The 19,989-nt window shown below is 44.9% G+C and overlaps 2 protein-coding genes and 1 long non-coding RNA gene across 3 annotated transcripts in view; 1 reads left to right on the forward strand and 2 right to left on the reverse strand.

Moving 5' to 3' along the window:
• mts (protein phosphatase 2 catalytic subunit mts) overlaps positions 1-408 on the reverse strand; it is a 47,111-nt gene extending 46,703 nt beyond the window's left edge. The window contains exon 1 of the mRNA XM_037413453.2: positions 144-408. Coding sequence (XP_037269350.1) covers positions 144-251 — 108 coding nt within the window. The 5' untranslated portion in view covers positions 252-408. The remainder of the gene's footprint in view (positions 1-143) is intronic.
• Positions 409-5,215: 4,807 nt separating this feature from the next.
• On the forward strand, positions 5,216-18,103 carry Rack1 (Receptor of activated protein kinase C 1). The gene is made up of 6 exons (XM_037413452.2): positions 5,216-5,432; positions 5,668-5,839; positions 6,100-6,244; positions 14,069-14,278; positions 14,766-14,906; positions 17,888-18,103. Exons 1-6 carry the CDS (start codon positions 5,324-5,326, stop codon positions 18,065-18,067), a joined length of 957 nt encoding a protein of 318 aa, XP_037269349.1. The 5' UTR covers positions 5,216-5,323; the 3' UTR covers positions 18,068-18,103.
• A 172-nt stretch (positions 18,104-18,275) lies between these two features.
• Positions 18,276-19,980, reverse strand: LOC142788256 (uncharacterized). The gene is made up of 2 exons (XR_012889319.1): positions 19,689-19,980; positions 18,276-19,271 (listed from the first exon to the last, which is right to left on the reverse strand). It is a non-coding gene; the product is annotated as an uncharacterized LOC142788256 (long non-coding RNA).
• Between the last annotated feature and the right edge of the window lie 9 nt (positions 19,981-19,989).

A 19,989-nucleotide genomic window follows, 5' to 3' on the forward strand; every position in this document is an offset into this window, starting at 1 on the left:
CGTAGGGCAAACATGACGAGTGTAAGACCGTAACGATGGGCAAGATACGAGACACACGTCACGTAAATGCCAAGCAGCATAAGTATTTCGCCCTTGCTTAGACATGGCATATCAGCAATATATATATAAGGCGTATTGCTTACCTTATCACACAGCGTCTTCACTTGGTTTTCTGTCAACTGTTTGCACTCATTAAGCTGTTCAATCCAAGCGTCGAGCTCCTTTAACGCTGTCTTATCTTCTATAGACATTCTGAAGATATACCTGCTACTGAACCACTATATGCAAAACGTTTTTGTCGCTTTCTTGTACACGATCGCAGACTGAGACACTGTTAGTGCCGTTAGTAATTCTCCTACACCACCGGCCAGAACCACTCCAAAATGGCTGTTGAAAGAAGAAACAGAAGTACAGTGGCTAGAAAGCTTTTCCTAGTATCTCCAGCGGCGCCGGAGAAACCGGATTCTGTTCAACGCGCGGCGGCGCTGTCCATTGCTGGCGCGTTGGCGAGTGGAGGTTGACGGCGGGGTCACCGTGTGCGGGGTGTAGCCGGCGTGGCAGCGCAACAGCGTCATTGTCTCTGAAATGGTACCTAATAGGCTAATACATTTACTTTATCAGGAGATTTGAATGCTCGCTGTTATCACCGAGACCGATCAAGATGGGAGACAGTGAATATTCTATTTTTGCGGACCATATGAAATGTCTTAGGCTAATACATTTACTTTATCAAGTGATTTGAATGCTCACTGTTATCACCGAGACTGATCAAGATGGGAGACAGTGAATATTCTATTTTTGCGGACCATATGAAATGTCTTAGGCTAATACATTTACTTTGTCAGAAGATTTGAATGCTCGCTGTTATCACCGAGACCGATCAAGATGGGAGACGGTGAATATTCTATTTGTGAGGACCATATGAAATGTCTTCTACAGATCCACATATGCAGGCGCTAGCAGACCGACGTATTTTAGAGGCGAAGCTTCTTATGCCTTGTGCGTCCCTCGTTGTTGTGCGTAACCACCGGTAACACATACCTGAAAGAGCGGTCCTTAGAAACTCCGTTGGATGGTGGCACTTGTATATGATGAATACATGATGAAAAGATGTGAGATGGCTATACTTGGAGTGTTCACTAGATAGACGGAAGGACGGACATATGGACGGACGGACATACAGTAGAGGGGTGGATGCACGAACGGACGTACAGACAGACAAACGAACAGACGGAAGAACGGACGTACAGACGGACGCATGGATGGACGGCCACACGGATGAACGAACGGAAGGACGCATGATGGACGAAAGCAAGAACGAATGGACGGACGGAAGGACGGACAAACGCTTCGCCCCACCAATCATCATTCGCTCCGTGGATATGCTGTGTGTGTGTGTGTTTGCTGTGCACGTAATTTTAGCTGTTTTGACATGGCATTTTCTTCGCAATGCAGTTTTAAATGTGCAGCATTTCTTTGATGCGAGCAAATGCGCTTTGAGTGTTTCTGTTATATCATATCGCCTACGTACGTCCGAGTGCTGTCGTTGTCTTCTCCTTAACCTGGTATAAATGAACATTATTATATGAGTACGTTAGTGTATAACGAACCTGAGCGGCAGGTCACTAAATGTGTAATGATTTTCTTGTCGCGTACGTCTTCAAATCATTTCCCCCAGTCACGTGAGGCACATACCCGCATACTACGGGTAATATATAGACGCTGGATATGTGCGTCACACGCGCATTCAAAAAAAGACAAATGATGCCTGCTTCTCGGCAAGTTTCAACAAACGCAAAGAGTGAGAACTACGTACGCTGTTACGTTTGCGAGTCTACACCGAACGTCAATGCCTCTGCGAAGGCAATCTTTGTCAAGGCCAGCGGTCGAACCCGCCTGACGCGATCAACTCAACGACGTCATCAAGCGGCGGCGCCGGTCTGTCACGCAACGCACAGCGAGCTCCCTCAGCCCACGAGCCCGTTCAAGCAATTGGCGCCTTCCAGTCTGGCGAGTCTTACGCAATGCGTGGCGGCGTCACTCGTCCTTGGGTGCAACCACGCGCAGCGGCGGGCCCCATTGGAGGATTCTGACATCACGGCCAGCGGCGCTTCTGGTTGGACGTTGGTGACTCAAAGGATCCACCCGGTGCCTATGAAAAAGGCCCTGCGGCGCGGCGCCGGCAGTAGACCTATGTGTCAGAGAAGCCTCTCGTTGCTTCGAGTCTCCACGCAGTTGTCGCGCTCGGTGTCCTTGGCAGCGGCGAGTTTGGTGGTGTCCTTCGTAACCTCGTCGGCGGTGCGCTCGGTAACAGTGAGAGAAGCAGACGGATGCGTGCGAGAGAAGACATCTCGGCGCTTCGAGTCCCTAAGCTGTCAGCCCCAGTGCAGAATTTGTAACGCCTCTATTCCTATGCTGTACATAAACCTTGCCTTAACTCACCGTCGTCTCGTCCGCTCGTCTATTAGCTCTGCGCAGAAGCAGTCGGGAGCTGAGTAACACACGTACGCTACCAAACGGCTGGTGACCCAGGCGGCGGAGTTAGGAGCAGTGGCGCCTTCGGGACCGTGTTGGCGTCACGGCTTCGTAACAATACATACATCTGGAGTGACATATCGCAGACAACTATAATGCAATGAGTGTTACACATACACTTCTGTGACTCTATACTTAATGATTGCATGTGTTGCAAGTACCGTAGCATGCAGTACACCCGATGGAACTTGCGTATGTGGTTTAGCGTGTGTAGCCATGATAAAAGATCGCACGCTGGCCTTTAGGCGCCGTTGAATTCCATGTCCCTCGTGAATTCGATAAACTACTAATGAACTCAAAAGCATATGTGTACATCTCGTAACGCTTTGCTCAAAGCACAAAATCTAGCGTCGCATGAACTCGATTTCCGGTATGTGTATAAGATCCACCATTTTTTCCCGCCATTTTCTTAGTCCCATACCATCAAACTTTACCCCTCCCCCAACACACGCACTTACATGAAGGCGAATGTTACATCGGGCAATTAAAGGCTGGAATGCTCGATTGGTTAGCACCGGAGTGATATAAAGCAACACGATAAAGAAAAAAAAGAGGCAGATAAGAAACAAGCCTCACCATTCTTTTGCTACTTCAAAGCTGCCTCTACCATATCTGTTGACTTGGAAAGGGACCCGCCTCATTGTATCCGTGATAATATCTTAGGTTTAGGTCCCGAAGGGTGTTTCAGGAAATGTGTCCAATATTGTTTAAAAATAAAAAAAGACGCTATTTGCTCGTTGCCTTGACAATTGGTTTTTCTGTAACAACATGCATCTTAAGATGGTTAAAGACATAATTTTAAACGGTAATCAATAAAGCTAAATTAATTACATTTTTAATTAGCGGAGTTCGGCTGTTAAGTCAACAGGGAGAATTGAAGTCCTCGATGCGAAAAACCTATCCACTTTGAGATTTCAGGAAAGCGGCCTCTAGTAACAACTACGAAATAATGAAAATTCTCCTAAATCCTACGGTAAAACAGAAACCAACGGGCTGAAGAGCGCAACAGGCAGACGACCACAATGACGTTGCTGTTCAAAGCAGCGGTTACGGGGATGCAGTTCTTCCCCGTTCGATAACGTATGAGCTTCATGCGTGCTGTTATTGCGGGCGCAGCACATGCACCCACACAGCGAAGTCGGTTGATATAACAATGCTCGCACATTTCAGTTGCTCTCTTTCGCGTTTCGGTTTCACCGCAGACTTATCAATTCGCAGTTATTACAAGAGGCTGCTTTTCCAAAATATCAAAGCGGCAATCGGTTTTTTCGGACTCCAGTTATCTCATTTGACTTGACCTATCTTCACAAAGTAAAGAGTTCAGTATTTCAACTCTCCTGATTACCGTTTCAAATATTATCTTCCAACCCGGGCCTCTGGCGTTTCGGCTTCGTCGAAATGTGACAGCGTCGTACTGGTCGGGATCAAACCCTCGTTTTTCGGACTTCAGTTATCTCATTTGACTTGACCTATCTTCACAAAGTAAAGAGTTCATTATTTCAACTCTCCTGATTCCCGTTTCAAATATTATCTTCCATGCAGCGACGACGTTCTTTATGGCGAGCTGATAAGATTAACAAGTATATGCGTGGGGTAGAAGAAATGGGAACAATCTCATGTCTGCATATATTCTTCGCCGACGAAAACTTAAAAGAAAAAAACGAGCTACAGGAGCTCGGTTACGGTCATCCGTCTCCTGTTGAACTTGGATCTGACACTGATGTTTTGGTAGCTGTTGCAATTTCATTCCGTGCTGCGTTTTAAAGTTAACCTCGCATTATGCTCGTGTACAGCTGAAAGTCGTTCTAACCGCTCCTACGGACAATGCCTGAAAAGAAACAGAGTACTTGTTTTGTGTCGATCGTCATGCAAACGGAAGTCGCGCGAAGAAAAGGTGTTTCTCTATTCAAAGATCGTGCGGTATTAGTACAGCTGCAAGAGCAGGCGTACAACATCAGGAGAAATTCCTAAGTGAACATATATTCTATTTCACTGTTTATTTATTCTTACTTTTAATTATTTTCGATTTCATCGATATGCGCCTTTCTTTTCACTGCACTGTTTACTCACAGTATGTGCCGAAACTGTTCTTGCGTCTTTATTAGTGTTTATTATATTCTGTGTTCCTGATGCGACCACAATAATTGTCTGTGAGTGTTTCCGTCATTGTACTCAAACATGACTGCGTGAAATATATTGTTATGTAACTGAAACCACGAGCATCCTACATCTATGTTATGCGCGCTCTATTATATGCCGCCAGCATGTGGTGTTCTGAAAACGCTATCCGGCCCACATAGTCCCCACACCGGTTTTTACCTCGTTCACAAAGTATGCGCACCATGTGTGGCGAACACAAAGCGCTTATACCGCAACCACAGTACTTGGTTTCAACGCGAAGAACTTGGGGCGCGGAATGACGCGCACGATCGAAGCGCGCCAGCGAGCGGCTGTGCCCTCTAAAGGCTGTAATCGTAAACTCTTTCAGCCTCGCCGCCTCGTTCACGACACTAGGAAAACCTTTGTAATCGCTACAGCAAAAGAAAAAGAAGTGTAAAAAAATAACGGCTGTGTAAATAACGTTGACCTAAATAAATTATAAAAAATAATATATTTTATTCATAGTGTAACAATATTTTTGGAGCAATAATTTAATTTTGCTGTAATCCTCTCGCGGCGGCACTTTGGTGCGGTCCTTTCTGGCTCAATGGTGGAAGAGAAGGTGTAGGGCTTCTTTCGGAGGTTCTCTAATCCAGCGCAATCACCGAAAGAAAGCAACTTTCTGAAAATGTCTGAGCAGTTGGAGTTGAAAGGAGTCCTAAGGGGTCACAATGGATGGGTGACTCGTATTGCGACTAACCCGAAATTTCCTGAGACTGTGTTGTCCGCGTCGCGGGGTACGTATGACGCCATGCCACTGCCGGTACTACCCATGTAATATGGCTAGGGCTAGCGAGGACAGCATGCCACGTCGCCAGTACGTGTAATGAGTGTTAAAACTGTGTTAACAATTGTAGCACCGTAAGCGTGCTGCTCAATTTTTTTATTAATTGGAATGAACTTGATCATCTGCTGGGATCGCTTGATCACTGGCCGATTGTCATGTAGCGCTGTTTGCAACGTGTTTTGTAGACAAAACCCTTATTCTGTGGGAGCTGACGAAAGATGAGACAAGCTATGGTATTCCAAAGAGGCGCCTCAAGGGGCACGGCCACTTTGTGACCGATGTGGTGATGTCGTCGGATGGCCAGTATGCTCTGTCGTGCTCATGGGACAAGACTCTGCGGCTGTGGGATTTGATCGTGTAAGTGAAATGTTGCACCCATTTTGGAATATTCTTTCTTCTGTTCTGGTAGCTCGATTTCTTTTCTAAGGGCAGAGGTCTCGCTCACTATGTGCTGACCTCTAGGGAAATGTGTTCAGACTGCTCGATGATTATCTGCATGTATTAGCTGATGAATGACCGTGATATCAGAACTTGAATGAGAGCAGTCGCAAATGCGCTTTGCATGTTACTTGCGTTACTAGACATGACTTGAACGTAGTGCTATACATTCGTTACAGTGGCCGAACCACTCGTCGCTTCGAGGACCACCATAAAGACGTCCTGAGTGTGGCATTCTCATCTGATAATCGCCAGATTGTCTCGGGCTCTCGGGACAAGTCCATCAAGCTGTGGAATACATTGGCTCAGTGCAAGTACACCATTGTAGGTTGCCGTCGCCATACACTTCATGTGGTGTGCAGCTGCAAAGAATAGGGCAGACAGTGTCGCACTATTCTTTCCAGCAGCACTATTGTTGCATTTATGATTACTGCTGCTTGTTTTGTTTTTAGCTGCCATTCCAGTAATTTCGTCAATGAACACAGTTTATTATGCATCTGATCATCACACGTGAGCACTTGGTTGCCATACATAGGAAGCCACTAAGCGTGCTTTCCTTTGTTAAATAAAACTGTGATGAAATCGGCCTCTTTATCGACATCTGACAAGTACTGCAAAGAGGATAGACGCACCAGGTGTGCGTCTTGTGACTTGTGCAGCAAAGTGATGCCAGATTTATTAAAGGGGCCCTGCAACACTTTTCGAGCATGGTCAGAAAATTCTGCCGATCGGTAGTAGAGGCGCCCGACAACACGCGAGCCAAATATTATAGCGCAGCACGCGGCCTGGAATTCACAATTATGAAAGTCTGCTAAAAATAGCTTTCTCTTCTCTTGACAAATCGTGAAAAACAAGCCCACCTATCAGCCATTGGCTGATTTAACATGGCCCGCTCGGTTCTTACAGAGGTCGCCGCGAGAAGCCGTCCATGCGTGCGAGCGCGATCCACTAAAAAAGCCGCTTATTTGAAGAAAAAAACAAAACGCTCAAGGTCACGAGGTGCGAGTGACGTTTTTTGTTTGCCCCTTCCATCTCTCCCTACTCAGCTTACAGCGCTTTCATCAGGAGTAGAGAATGCGATTGCAGAGTGTGACAAATCTTTGTAACTTCGCTCGTACTGCACAGATTCTTAAATTTTTTTTGCGGTGTTCAATTTGTGAGGTAATACGCTTTTCCAGTGAATTATTTCCATGGTTACTCAAAAAAGGGTTTCAGGGCCCCTTTAAAAAAAAAAAAAGCTTTTGCACGAGGGTTAAGATGTCGAGTTCAGTTTGGTGCTCTATTTGTGCACATTACCAGTTTTCTCTGCAGCTCTGAACTGTGCATGATCTGCATTAATGTTGCTTCAAAAAATGACAACAAAGGCAGCATTCAGTGTTATTACACTGAAAGGCATGGGGTGGCAAGTGGTGCCACCATTCCATTGCAGCAAACTTTTCAAATACCATTGATGATGCTCATTTTAGCTGTATCATGAATGAAACGGGCACAAGTACTGCTTGCAAATATGGTGGATTTGGTTTCCGTATATGTTCAACGCTGCATATCATGATTGCACCAAGGCATCAAATCTGTGCTTAGGAGTATGTCTGGTGCTGATGGAATAAAACACATTACTTTAGGGCTTACTTTAGATTCCACTATTCTTGGTTTGCTTCACATTGGGATATATTGGCTTGTGCGACATGTCGTTATCTCGTGCAATAACAAGAACCAGTATAAGTAAGGTTTTTGTGTTGCATTCCGTTCTGTGAGCACTGTACCTGTGTCAGTGTTAGTTCAGTGTCCAGAGTTCTGCCGTAAGGCACTGGTGGGTTTTAATACATTGGTGATAAGTTATGATCCGAAATTATTTCCTTCCATAAGTGTGTGTAGAAGGGTCTACACCAGTGTTGCTGTCAGCTGCAATAAACTCTAAGCAGACTCTGGTTGCATAAAAAGGGCTGGGTGTCACCTTATCCAAGTAATGTTACATCCACTTAGTACTGTAGTTCAGAAATTAGGTATAGTTCCCCTTAATGAAAACCAATGCTTTGTGGGGGTGTTTACCACAGGTGAGTATCCCACATGTGGCAGATGCACACAGAAGTGATTATAGCTTCGAGAGAAGGGAATTTCACTATTGCGTAAGTTTGTTTAGAACCAGTCATACATGCATACTCTTGCAAGGAACACACAACGCAGTGTGCATAAACCAATTTTTCAAAACAATGCTTTTCTGAAGCATTTTTCGAATTATCTTTGTCCCTAGGGTGGGGTTATGATAGCTTTTATGGCATGCTGACTAGTAGTGATCAGTGGTGGAAGTGCTGGGCCAAACTGCTCTGAAAGAGAAATGCTTCTCCAAACAGTAATTTTTATTAGTAATTGCTCCAATCCTGCTCCAAAATGGCACCGAGAGAATGAGAATGATGAACTTTTACTGTTTGACCAGCTCGTAAGTCCTAAAGAAAACTGACAATAATCTGTGTTCTAGCATCCCAATGTGCTACTAGTGTGCAGCATTATTGGCCCTGATCTCATTTATGCGACAAGAACTGGCATATTAGGCATATAGCTCATCTGGCACTTTTTTTTTTTTTTTTTCAGCTAGACATGCATGCTAGGTGGTGAAGTGAGAATGAACAGGATTGCTTTTATCGCATACCGATAATGTATACTGCTTGTTTGGAAACAGTTATACAGGACTGTGGTTACTTGTAAAATGTCGTGCTCAACTTCAGCCTTACCGCATTGATTTGATTTCTGCCACAAATACTAGTACAGTACACTCGCAAAGCCCCGCAGCGGTGGTCTAGTGGCTAAGGTACTCGGCTGCTGACCTGCAGGTCGCGGGTTCGAATCCCTGCTGTAGCGGCTGCATTCCCGATGGAGGCGGAAATGTTGTAGGCCCGTGTGCTCAGATTTGGGTGCATGTTAAAGAACCCCATGTGGTCGAAATTTGCGGAGCCCTCCACTACGGCGTCTCTCATAATCATATGGTGGTTTTGGGATGTTAAACCCCACATATCAATCATCAAGTAGACTCGCAAAATTCAAACTTTGATAATTCATACTTTTGGTGAATTCAAAGCTCATTTTTTGGTTCGGTCTTTATTCTTTCAGTGTATTTGAAAGCCCCTTAATTCCAACTCCATCATTCGGTTAATTCATACTTTTTGCGGTTTTATTTATACCAGGAAATATCTGCTGCTTTCCCACTACAATTTAAAAATTTGCATGCTTTTTGTAATAATGTCCCAAAATGAAAAATAAGTGCCTCAGGACTTGAAGGAAAAAGGTTTTGCTAGTAAACAAACATTTGAATTGAAGTACAGGCATGGTAAACAGTGATGCTCAACTGGTATAGAGAGCTTTGTGCTGAAGACACATATAGCAAAGAAGCAATTGACAATTTACGATTTCTTTAAAAGGTCTGATCAGCAGTAAACTTTTGGACCTTATACCTCTGCTTTCTATTCATTGTAAGCAGTTAGAGTTTAAAAATGCTTAAAAAGCTTTTAAATCTGATAAAATCAATGCCTGTGTGGTGTCACTCACCTCAACCACAGTCATATGTCTGAGAACTTAATTCAAAGAAAGTTCTGAGGTCCCTTCGAGTTTGAATTAATGAGAGTTGACTATTTTCAGTCAATTTTTGACAGCTAGTCATCTTTTTAATTGTTTGCTTCATGAAATTTACATTCATTGCTGTCAGTCAAATATATTTCATGATAAATAATACTTGAGATGCTTCAATGATGCTTGGGACTCCAATCAGTGTGTGGCAAATTTTGTTGTTCCTAAAACACCAATAGCTGCTCCAAACTTAACATTTTTTCCGCCCAGAAAACATTTATGGCTGTTCTAAAACAATATTTTTTTCTGCCCCAAAAAGTAAAAAGGCACTTGCATCACTGACTGACAGGCATCATGGAGCCAGCCTAACCGATGTTGCATAAGCATACCTGCCAAGTCTCCCGGATTGGCCGGGAGACTGCCGGATTTGGAAAGTTTTTTTTTTTTCGGCTGTACGGTTGTCATGAAAATCTCCCGGAAATCAAAATTTCTGTGCGTGATCTGGCCGCATTGACAGAAAAGCAGCTCAACTGCTCCAGTTTTTTTTAACCTACCCCATTTTATTATAAGTGAGTATAAGAGGCGTTCATGTAAACGTACAGTATAACCTCAGTGATGCGAAACCGTGGCACATACGAATTGAAATTCGCCAGCCAAATTTTACTATGTTCTTGGGCCTCAATTTGAATGTTCCGACACGTTTCCTAATCGCGGCGGGTGATACGAAATTTGGTACGGAAGCCGTCGAACGAAAGCAGAGAGCAGCGTACTTGGAGCTTTGGAAGTACGCGTGTGACCGGTGCACGCACTGTCTTCTACAGTGTGTGTGATTGTCGTTGCCCAACCGCTGTGGACGAAACTGCGGTCGCTCTTGACACGATCATGTGTGGCAACGACGTAACTGACAGAACCCCGAAAGTTTGTGCCCAACCAGTCAAAGCAATGTTGCTTTCCGCAAACTCTGCGGACAAAAATGCGGAAGATGCTGTCGTAGGTGGCATAAAATGGCTTAGTTTTGAAGGCGCGTGCGCAGCCAAGCGCATGGGGATTGTAAAATGAACTACTGTTTGCCGCAACCGCCCTGTACAAAACCGCGGTCGCAGCAACACGATAGCGATTTACGAGCTCCGAGGACATGCAGCGGTAGGTTAAAGGCAGTAAATATGTAAAAAATAGAAAAAAAGTTTGTTTCCCCGCAAGGGCGAAGCAATAAATGCGACAGCCATAACTTGGAATATAACGCTGAGAACGGCAAGCAGATTCAAACGTGCAGCGCGCTGCTCACACACAAATGACGCATGAAAACAATACTTGCAGGACGAGAGCGAACGACAAACGTTTACCGCTCGACACGTATAACAAAAACGATGCACGATATGTAATCACAGGTACAGATGAGTACAAATTAAAAGGTGTCCTAGTTGTTATACCACGCTGTCTATGAAAAGTGCGCTGTTTTTGCAAAAGGGGCCTGTGCAGACACCAAATTGACCTTTGTGGGCCCGGCAACTAACGCTTTCGTTTCAATGAAAGCCGAAGGCACACGATTCCCCCACCAAAGGATAAGCGCTCGTGCACAGGCATCCATCTCTGGGGCAAACTTGGGTTGTCATAAGTGCGCTCACAGTTATTCAGCGATTTGACTAAATTATGGCTGGTACCACCAGCTAACGAGGAAATGGCAATGCCCTTGGCACTGGGTGAGATATTTAGTCACACCACATTGTTGGAAACTTTGTAGGTTTTTGTGGCCATGCCAGTTAAAGAGGACTGCTCAGATTGTTGCTAATTAAGTGTTGTATGGGGGTCTCTTATATCATAGGAGTCCAGACCATCACTTGCTAAGACTTGGCAAGCTTCAAGGCCACATCGGCAGTCTCTTTACATAATCTAGCATGTTACTGTTCATAAAAACTGCCTGCAGGATGGAGGACTGCATAGCAATGGAGGTACTCACTGAGCTTCTCCTGCCAGACAGTGCCAGTGGGTGTTCAGCTATAGATCTAGGATATGACAGTGATGTTTGGCAGCACTGCACCTCAATATGCCCTTTCCTTGGAAGGGTGAGGAGGGGTGCAGCTGGGAACTTTATATATAGTCTAACGATGACGTCCACAGACGGAACAAGTATGGCAACTTAACTGCAGCACTAGCCCCCCTTGCAGGTGTCACGTCAATACCTCCTATTCATAGTATTACTCTACTCTGAAAACTAGTTTGCCTTCGGCAGTATTCCTACTCAGCACAGTGTTGTGCAGTGTTGTAGTGCAAACAGGATACCATGCTATGGGCTGAAATGCGTAAGGGGTGTTTCCAGCACATGGCACACTTTCAAAATTGCCACTGGGCCTATTCGCGAGCCTAAAACAAGTGTAGCTTGGTGCCATACATTCATGTATGAGCACATGTGTTTAAAAAAGCATTGCTACAAGGTACACACTTCGTATTGGTGCAATCCAAAGCCAGAAGGTGGTGCCCAATCAAGGGGGTTGGTCTTATTACATGTCTTATTCTGTCCCTGGCAGGTCTTGTGCTGATTTCTTGCCACAGCTGAGATTGTGCAGCTGCGGTAACCAGTTGGCCTAAAGCTACTGTGTATTTGTGTTTGGGTAAATACATACTAGTTGATCTAATGCAGTTCTTCTATGCTACTTTGTTTAGGTGTAACCTTTGTCATCACAATGGGAACATGTATGCTGGAACCTGAGAAATTGCTACTGGTCACACACATGGCGATTACTCTTTGGAGTCAAAAATTTGTCCATGTTTTTACAGTTCTTTGTTTTAAGTTGCTTTAAAAAATTTGGAATTGCCACTAACATGTAAAATGTTTTTCCTTGTTTTTTTTATTCTAATGAGCATTTATAAGTGGTCTGCCCATTCAAATGGTGTACAGCAATTATTTGTTATAAAAGTGGATGATTAGGGTATTAGTAGGCCTAAACTAAAACAAGCAGCAAGAATTTTTGGAAAAGTGTGAATTTGTGTTGGATATCACTGCAGTTCTTTTTTGAAAGTTTGGTAGGCTATACCTTTGGCTAAGTAATCTAATTTTATAGTATTAAAACATTTTTTTAATTGCTTGAAGGTTAACAGTTGCCCTCATTATTGTTCTGGTGTTTATCTAAATATCTGCAAACTAGCCCTTATCAAGTTGTTACTAATACAAATATCTTTTATATTATTAATATTATTATTAAGCTTATTAGTCTGCTATACAGTCTGTTGTTATTGTTATAATGGCACTTATGAAGCTTAGCTGTGCAGCAACCATGTATGTACCGTATAAACCAAAATATAAGTCGAGATATTGTCTCTCGTCTTATATAACGGTGTCTAGCCGACAGTGCACCTCTGTCTGGCAACATGTGGCTTGCATGTGCATGAGAAGCTGGACACGGCCATATTCGCATTCATATCCTAGTAGCAGTTTTTTTTTCTCTCTTGTCTGTTTTTTTGTGTTCATGATTTGCCTCCAATCTGTTCTAAGTTCTCGCTCCGCTTGACATTGCGTTTCATTTTTAGTGGTCTTTTTTTCGTTCACTGAATATCGTTACTGAATATCAGTAGAGGTACGAGAAGACAGTACTCAGCTGCGTTTAAACTAGAGGTTATTGAGTTCGCATAAGCGAATGGGAATATAGCTGCTCAGCGCCGCTTGGTGTATCAGAAAAAAGCGTGCGCTATTGGAGGGTGCAGACAGGGAAGCTGTAGATGTGCAATGCTCGGAAAATGTCATTTTGTGGGTGAAGTGTGGTTCATCCGCAGCTGGAGAATACGCTAGGGAACTTTGTGTGGGAAGTTCATGCGTGCTCGCTGCCAGTGACGGTGGATACCATTCGCAAGAAAGCTGTGGAACTCGCTCAAGAAGCTGGGCTCACGAGAGTTTCGTGCACCAAGCTCTTGGGTGCGTCGATTCATCAGACGCAACAGATTTTCTTTCCGGTGGTGCACATCCATCTGTCAGAAGTTTCCAGACGTGTTCGAGGACAAGCTTATAAACTTCAGGGCTTCGTGAACCGGCTTCGGGAGCAGAACAACTACATGGCGGGGCAGATTGACAATGCCGATGAGACCTCTGTGTGGTTTTACATGCCTTCATCGCAACTAAATGTCGTTCAGCAATTTTGGGTTGTTTTCCTTTTGCTCTCTTTTTTTGGTAACATAAACTTGGGGGGGGGGGGGGGTCGACCTATATTCCCACGCGACCTATAGTCCGGTTTATACGGTACTTTGCGTTCGTATTTCAGTGCTGCATAGCCAGACCTGTACGATTCACCTTAAATAATGTAACTCATGAATAATCAGCGGCAACAGTTGATCTTAATCTGTGCCGGTGCTCTGCTAAGAATGAAGGACAAACTTGCCTGTGAGCAGCCTGAGAGTGCTTTGTAATGATCATATCTGAGAGTACGGGAGAAGATGCTTTATTGAATGTGTGTGCCAGTTTTGCCACCCGATATAAATCTCCAAATTCAAGGTCACGACATGGTACTGTAATTTTGAAAAAGGTATTGCTATGCACAGTTCAAACTTCTAGGCTACTATTAAGAACAATGGTTGAACGGATACATTTCTGGCTTCCTGCAGGAACAGGCACACAATGACTGGGTGTCATGTGTGCGCTTCTCGCCCAACAACAGCAACCCCATCATTGTCTCCTGTGGTTGGGACTACGAGGTGAAGGTGTGGAACCTGACCAACTGCAAACTGAAGAAGGCACATGACGAGGACCACAAGGGCTACTTGAACACTGTCACTGTGTCTCCTGATGGCTCACTCTGCGCCTCTGGTGGAAAGGTATTATGCCGCATCCCTATCAAGTAGGGCTAGCTCATTTGAGGTTGTGGTAGCACTTGCCGTATATAGTTGGATTCAAGTCTTGAAAATGAGTGACATTTGTAAGAAGGTATACAAATGCCAAACAAAAATATAAAAAATTTTTCGGATTGAATGTTGTAGTAGTAAACAGGTTTTCTTCACATTTTTTCCCCCCATCTAAATTCCGCAGTCTAGGGTAAGCTAATCCTGGCTCTAAAGTGATCTGTGCCAGAGCGGCTCAGAATGCCCGGTGTGTGGCATTTTTACTTTTGCAAGTCTCCATTCATGGCTGTGTCCACACCATACTGCCTGTATGCCCTATGATTATTGACTTGTTTGAAGGCCTTTTGAAGGCCACTGTTGACCATTGTGTCCTGCAAATATGAGGGCCATGTTCAATCTGTAAGTGAAGTTTGATTGCACATGAAACGTGTTGCTAATGCAGTTATGCTTCTGGTAAATGTAGGACTGCCAGGCAATGCTCTGGGACCTGAATGAGAGCAAGCGCCTGTACACACTCGACCACCAAGACATAATCAATGACCTGTGCTTCAGTCCCAACCGCTACTGGCTGTGTGTGGCCACTGGTGCTGCCATCCGAATCTGGGTAAGTTTGTCACTTTGCTTGGGCTAGTTTTTACTTTCATTTATTCAATACAGTCGAGCCCGCTTATAACGAACCTGAGCGTGACGTGGCATCTGTTCGTTGTAACCCGAAGTTCGTAGTAAATGAAACACAGCTTTTAAAAATGTTGCGAGTGAAAACGCCAACTTTTTTTTTCGCCCAAAAAAGTCCGTGATGCACGTGTTTCGACGAGCACAAGCGATAAGGGCGGTCTCGAGTTTATTTCAAACAGCTGCGTGCTCGTTCGCCGAGGCCCGTGGCATAAGCTGCATGAGGCACCGGCTCGAAAGTTTCGTCGTTCTCGCAATCCGACTCCTCCAAATCGCTCTTGCCGTGTACTTCATTCACAATGCCCCAATCCGTGCACGGTTTCGCAGTGTCGGCATCATGATCGGCCGTAATTAAACCATCGCAACAGATGTCCCACCCACTCTCCCAGGTCGGAGTCGACGACTCGCTGCCACAAATCGCCACCGCAGTGGTCCTGTTCGGAAGCTTCAGGCTCTGCATCGGGCCCGACGTCAACGAAGTCGGCCTCGCGAAAGCAGTTTCGCGCGCGAGAGCTGTTTCACTACCGCCCACGAAATATCCACTATCTCCACAGCTGAATACCAGAGCGCCTGAAGCGGCAAGTTGGCTGACATGTGGTCAACAGCTATGAGCGAGCGCTTCACGACGTGGCAGCTAACGTGCGCATTACGCTCAGTCAAGCGGTCACACTTTCGACATTTTGTTGAGCAGCAGGAAAAAGCGTACTAGTCCTCCCGTCTGCCATCCTGATCACACACGCACACAAGAGCAAGATGCACACATGCGACACACATACCAGAACGCGTGGAACAGCTCCGGGCCCGTTTCCAGTCAGAAAACGAAACTAATTCGAGCCAGTGTGGCTGGCGTTGCCACGCTGGCTCGGAGTTGCGATAAAGAGAGGGGAGGATGCGGCGGGAGGACGACCTTGAAAACCAAAACACGAGAAGGAGGCAGGTTGGGTAGCGTGCTTGAAAGGTCTGCGAAACTCGCACGTAGAAAAAATTGGCCCCGTATCTGCATGTGATCTGCAAATGTCGTCTAGTCTTGCCTGTGGAGAGAGTGAACAAAACATTTATTTGATGTTTTGCGCAAGAAAATCGGTTCTGGAGGTGCTGCGGTAGAGTGCCTCGAGCATGCAGCGGAGGTAAAAGAACGCATCAAGTCACGTCATACGTGAGACATGTGCGACATCTGGCAGTTCTTTTGGAAATGGAAGCGCGTGGCGCTGAGACGGGTGTGTGCGCCCGTCTCAGAGGTGATAAGGTTTAGAACGCAAGGCGACGGGTAGGTGCCACCACCGTCTCGTCTTAGCGAAGCGTTTGAAACACTCGTCTTTTAGTGCAAGGGTTACATGGTCAGTGCATCGTGATAAGCGCTACGGTCCTTAAAATTACTTATGTATGCCTTTTCTAGTAAAAGATGCACATGCAGAATATATGTGTTGTTATGGTGCACCAGACATGCACAATAATTGCTTTCGAATTGACAATTGCACAAGTATGAACGCTGAATCTTGAGCAACATTGGTGGGGCTGGGGATGGGGTCGGCCGTTTCAAGTACCAGATTCCGTTAAGAGTGGACAAACAGACAGACCAAATTTTTGTGTCGAAGGTCCCTAAGAAAGACTATCGTCTTTAAAACTTGAAAGAGTGCCTGCGCGCGCAGAAGTCAAAGCGCAGCCGCCTGGATCGGTGTGCGTGGCGGTGTTTGAAGAATCGGCGGCCGTGGTCAAAAAATTGTTTTGTTGCGACGGTGGGTTTGCGTGGCCTTACAAACTTTAATATTTTGTGATTCGTTCCGCGCAAATTAAAAACCGTTTTCATGCTTCCGCACGTGCGCGGAAAGCATGCTGAGCCGAGTGTGAAGTGAGCGAGAACAAGTACTAAACACGAAACGAATCGCAAATTATCAGTCTGTGGGGTAGCGTACGTGCGTGCACTAGACGCAGACTAACGGATACAGTCGGTGGCCGACGATGTTGGCAAATGGTCTGGTCACTCCAGGCCGGCGACGCCAGTGACAGATCGATGGCAGTGTGAAAACACGATACAGGGTGCTCAGAGTAGCAGGGGGACAAAGGACGGAGGGGTGCGTAACAAAAAGCAGTCTTGGCATGGAGGAAGGAAACAGCTTGCCTTCCTCCATGGGTTGGGGAGAGCAGCAGCTAGAGGGTCGCGGAGGCAGGGTCGGCGTTTAACAATAAGAATGTATGGGCACCATGGGGGGTCGAAAGTGGTTTCCGGGAAGTCTGCAGACGGCTGACTCTGTTCGCTGTAACAGATCAGCGGCGCTTGGAGACGTTCGTTGTAAGTGCGATTTTGTGCCATCGAAGGATTGTATATTTTCACATTCACACGGATATTGTTTGTTTTAAGTGAAAGTTCGCTTAAGTGGGGCCGGTATGTGTGGGTTCGACTGTATACAGTACACTCTGTAAACAGAAATCTGTGAAACAGAATTGCTGTTTAAACATGAAACTGTTGCTGTCATGATTGGTTTAGTATTTGTATTCTGTACCCTTGTTCATCTCTCAGTAAATCGAATTCCTTTTAAATGCAACATATTTTGCTAGTGCCTTCAGGTTCTGTGTAATGATGGTCTGCTGTGATGTAATGGTACTGCACAGGATGGCATGGGCACAGTACTTGATACTGTCGTATTTAATTAAGTACACAAAGTTCAATGTTAACAGCTCAATGTTCTAGTTCTTTTGTGGCTATGTCTCAAGCAAGGTGGCTCATGGTGTACCCTGTGATTACAACAAAACCTTCTTAGACACCCTGCTGACTGACCGTTTGTGTCCTGCAATTATGAGGGTCTCACCATTATCTTGCTTGCTCAAAGGAACTTTGTTGTCTGTACAAGTTTGTATGTTTAAAAATTTGTTGTTTTTTCCACTGAAAACTTATTGTGCCTTCTTCCAAAACAGGATTTGGAGGGCAAGAGCCTAGTGGATGAGCTGCGACCGGAAGTGATGACAACAAATGCCAAGGCTGAACTGCCCCAGTGCATCTCCATGGCATGGTCAGCTGATGGGCAGACATTGTTTGCTGGCTACACGGACAACCTGATCAGGGTCTGGCAGGTGTCCATTGGCACCACACGCTAAGTTCCACAAACTCTGAATAAAAAAAGTCTTGTGGCATCCTGTTCGTACTACGTGCGTTGAACCTGGTGTTCCCAACTTGTGCATTATTTTGAATTATGTTAGCCGTTTTCATCCTAAGTGGAACTCACCCATACACTGCCACCTTGAGTACTGGGCCTCTGTTTAATTGTTGTAAGGGTATTAAAAAGGAATTGAATGTGCTGTATGGTAAGAGTAACTCAAGCACTTTATTAAGGGCGAATATAGGACCAGTTTTCTATTTTTTAGGTGAGGAACCACAGTCGATACCGTTTTACAAATTTTTTTTAGAAGTAATGAAATGTCAGTAGTGACATTATTGGGATTTGGTTTGATGAAGTGAGACTGACCTTTTAATTGTCTTGGCCATTGAAAGCCTTGATGATGGCAGATTCTTGACAATGAGGGCAGTGTACAGCAGTGCTTGGTTCATAGGGTAAGGTATGCAAACTTTTGGCTATGATGGTGTAAATAACCACACTGCCAGACGAGTTGCAAAAAAATAAATGTTGCAGTAACATTTGTACATATGTACAAGAAACAGCCACTGTTCATGAGCAGTATGGTGCAATTGGCTGGCATACCTAGCACCTGGAGCACAAAAAATGCTCACATGCAAATGAAACGCCCATCTCACGTCCATACTTTTTTCACTCGCACGAGCGGCGTGTTTTTGCGCATTTTTTAAAGTTTGTTTTCATGCATAATGGCGGCTTAGCCCAGCGTTGCTTGAAACACATCCGGGCTTTTTCCAGCGTTGCTAGCATTTGTGCAACTGGTGAATACGTCGGCGAAATGCCCACCTTGAGCTCAGACTTTCCCCTTATTTGCTATGCATAGACCAGTATGTTGACATGTTTTCTAGAAATAACAAGAGTGTGTGTGCATTCAGTTCATTTTGGTAGTGAAATTTCTTAATATATCATGGTTAACGTCCCAAAGCCATGATATTGCGGGAGACTAGTGGAGGGCCTGCATGCTATGCTTGTGCAACACTCTCCTTACCATTTGGTGAAAGTACGCATACTGAACTTCTAGAGAAAAGCTGGGTCTTGTTGCCTAGAGCTGTATGAACACCGTGCTTGGTACAGGATGTGGACACCGCAAGCACAAGCCACGTAAGAAAATGTTTGTAGGAGGTGAAGATCCTGTGGAGGTTTGACAAGTTGATCGTATGCACTCCTCACTGAAAGGAAAAGATTTTACTTTGCTAGTTTTGGAAATATGGCGAATAATAGAGGGTAACTTCGCGAAGCTAATTAACATTCGCTTTCATTTCCTTTAGTGTGAGTAAAACTGCTTACTAGCGCGACCAGTGGCCGATGAAGTGCGAAGGCCCTAAGGTCCTGCAAAATTTGTGACTATTGTGACCCTAAACTTTTAAAATTGGCACACGTGAAAATGTGACGTGCAATGCAGGTGTGAACAAAGTAAAAACTCCCCTGCAGTAAAAATGAAATCGGCTTTCATAAAGATGAAAAATTTAGTGCCTTGCCACTTCTGTTAATATCATCAATAAAAAAAAGTGGCAAAGAAACAAAGTAAAAAAGACGAGAATGACCAATACAGTGCTCGCAGGCAACAAACAAATCTTTCAACTCACTTTTTTTAGGCGACAAACAGAGTTTCATGCAATAATACCTAGAGACGAATCTGACGCTGCGATTGTGTACCCTCATGGGAATTATGGGAAGTACAGGCTTTGGATCGTGTTAGCCAATGAACCGTCTACGGATCTTTTTTTTTTTTTCGCAGTTTCAGTTTCGTTATTCGCGTAGAGTGGGTAGTGGGGTGGGCGCAAAGGACAAACTGCGCATTTGTTGTTCAAAGAAGCTGAAAACTGCTAGGCCTCTCAATTTACTCTAGCGCTGGTCGTGTTTGACAGTTTAGGCGAAGCGTCGTCC

The sequence above is a fragment of the Rhipicephalus microplus genome, unplaced genomic scaffold, assembly GCF_043290135.1.
Source record: "Rhipicephalus microplus isolate Deutch F79 unplaced genomic scaffold, USDA_Rmic scaffold_49, whole genome shotgun sequence".
Taxonomy (NCBI): Eukaryota; Metazoa; Arthropoda; class Arachnida; order Ixodida; family Ixodidae; genus Rhipicephalus; species Rhipicephalus microplus.

Bases quoted from the DNA above. Each gene is read 5' to 3' on its own strand.
- Rack1 (XM_037413452.2), top strand. From the start codon at position 5,324: ATGTCTGAGCAGTTGGAGTTGAAAGGAGTCCTAAGGGGTCACAATGGA. The intron at 6,245-14,068 runs GTAGGTTGCCGT...GGCTTCCTGCAG, and splicing joins CTCAGTGCAAGTACACCATT to GAACAGGCACACAATGACTG. The intron at 14,907-17,887 runs GTAAGTTTGTCA...CTTCCAAAACAG, and splicing joins GTGCTGCCATCCGAATCTGG to GATTTGGAGGGCAAGAGCCT.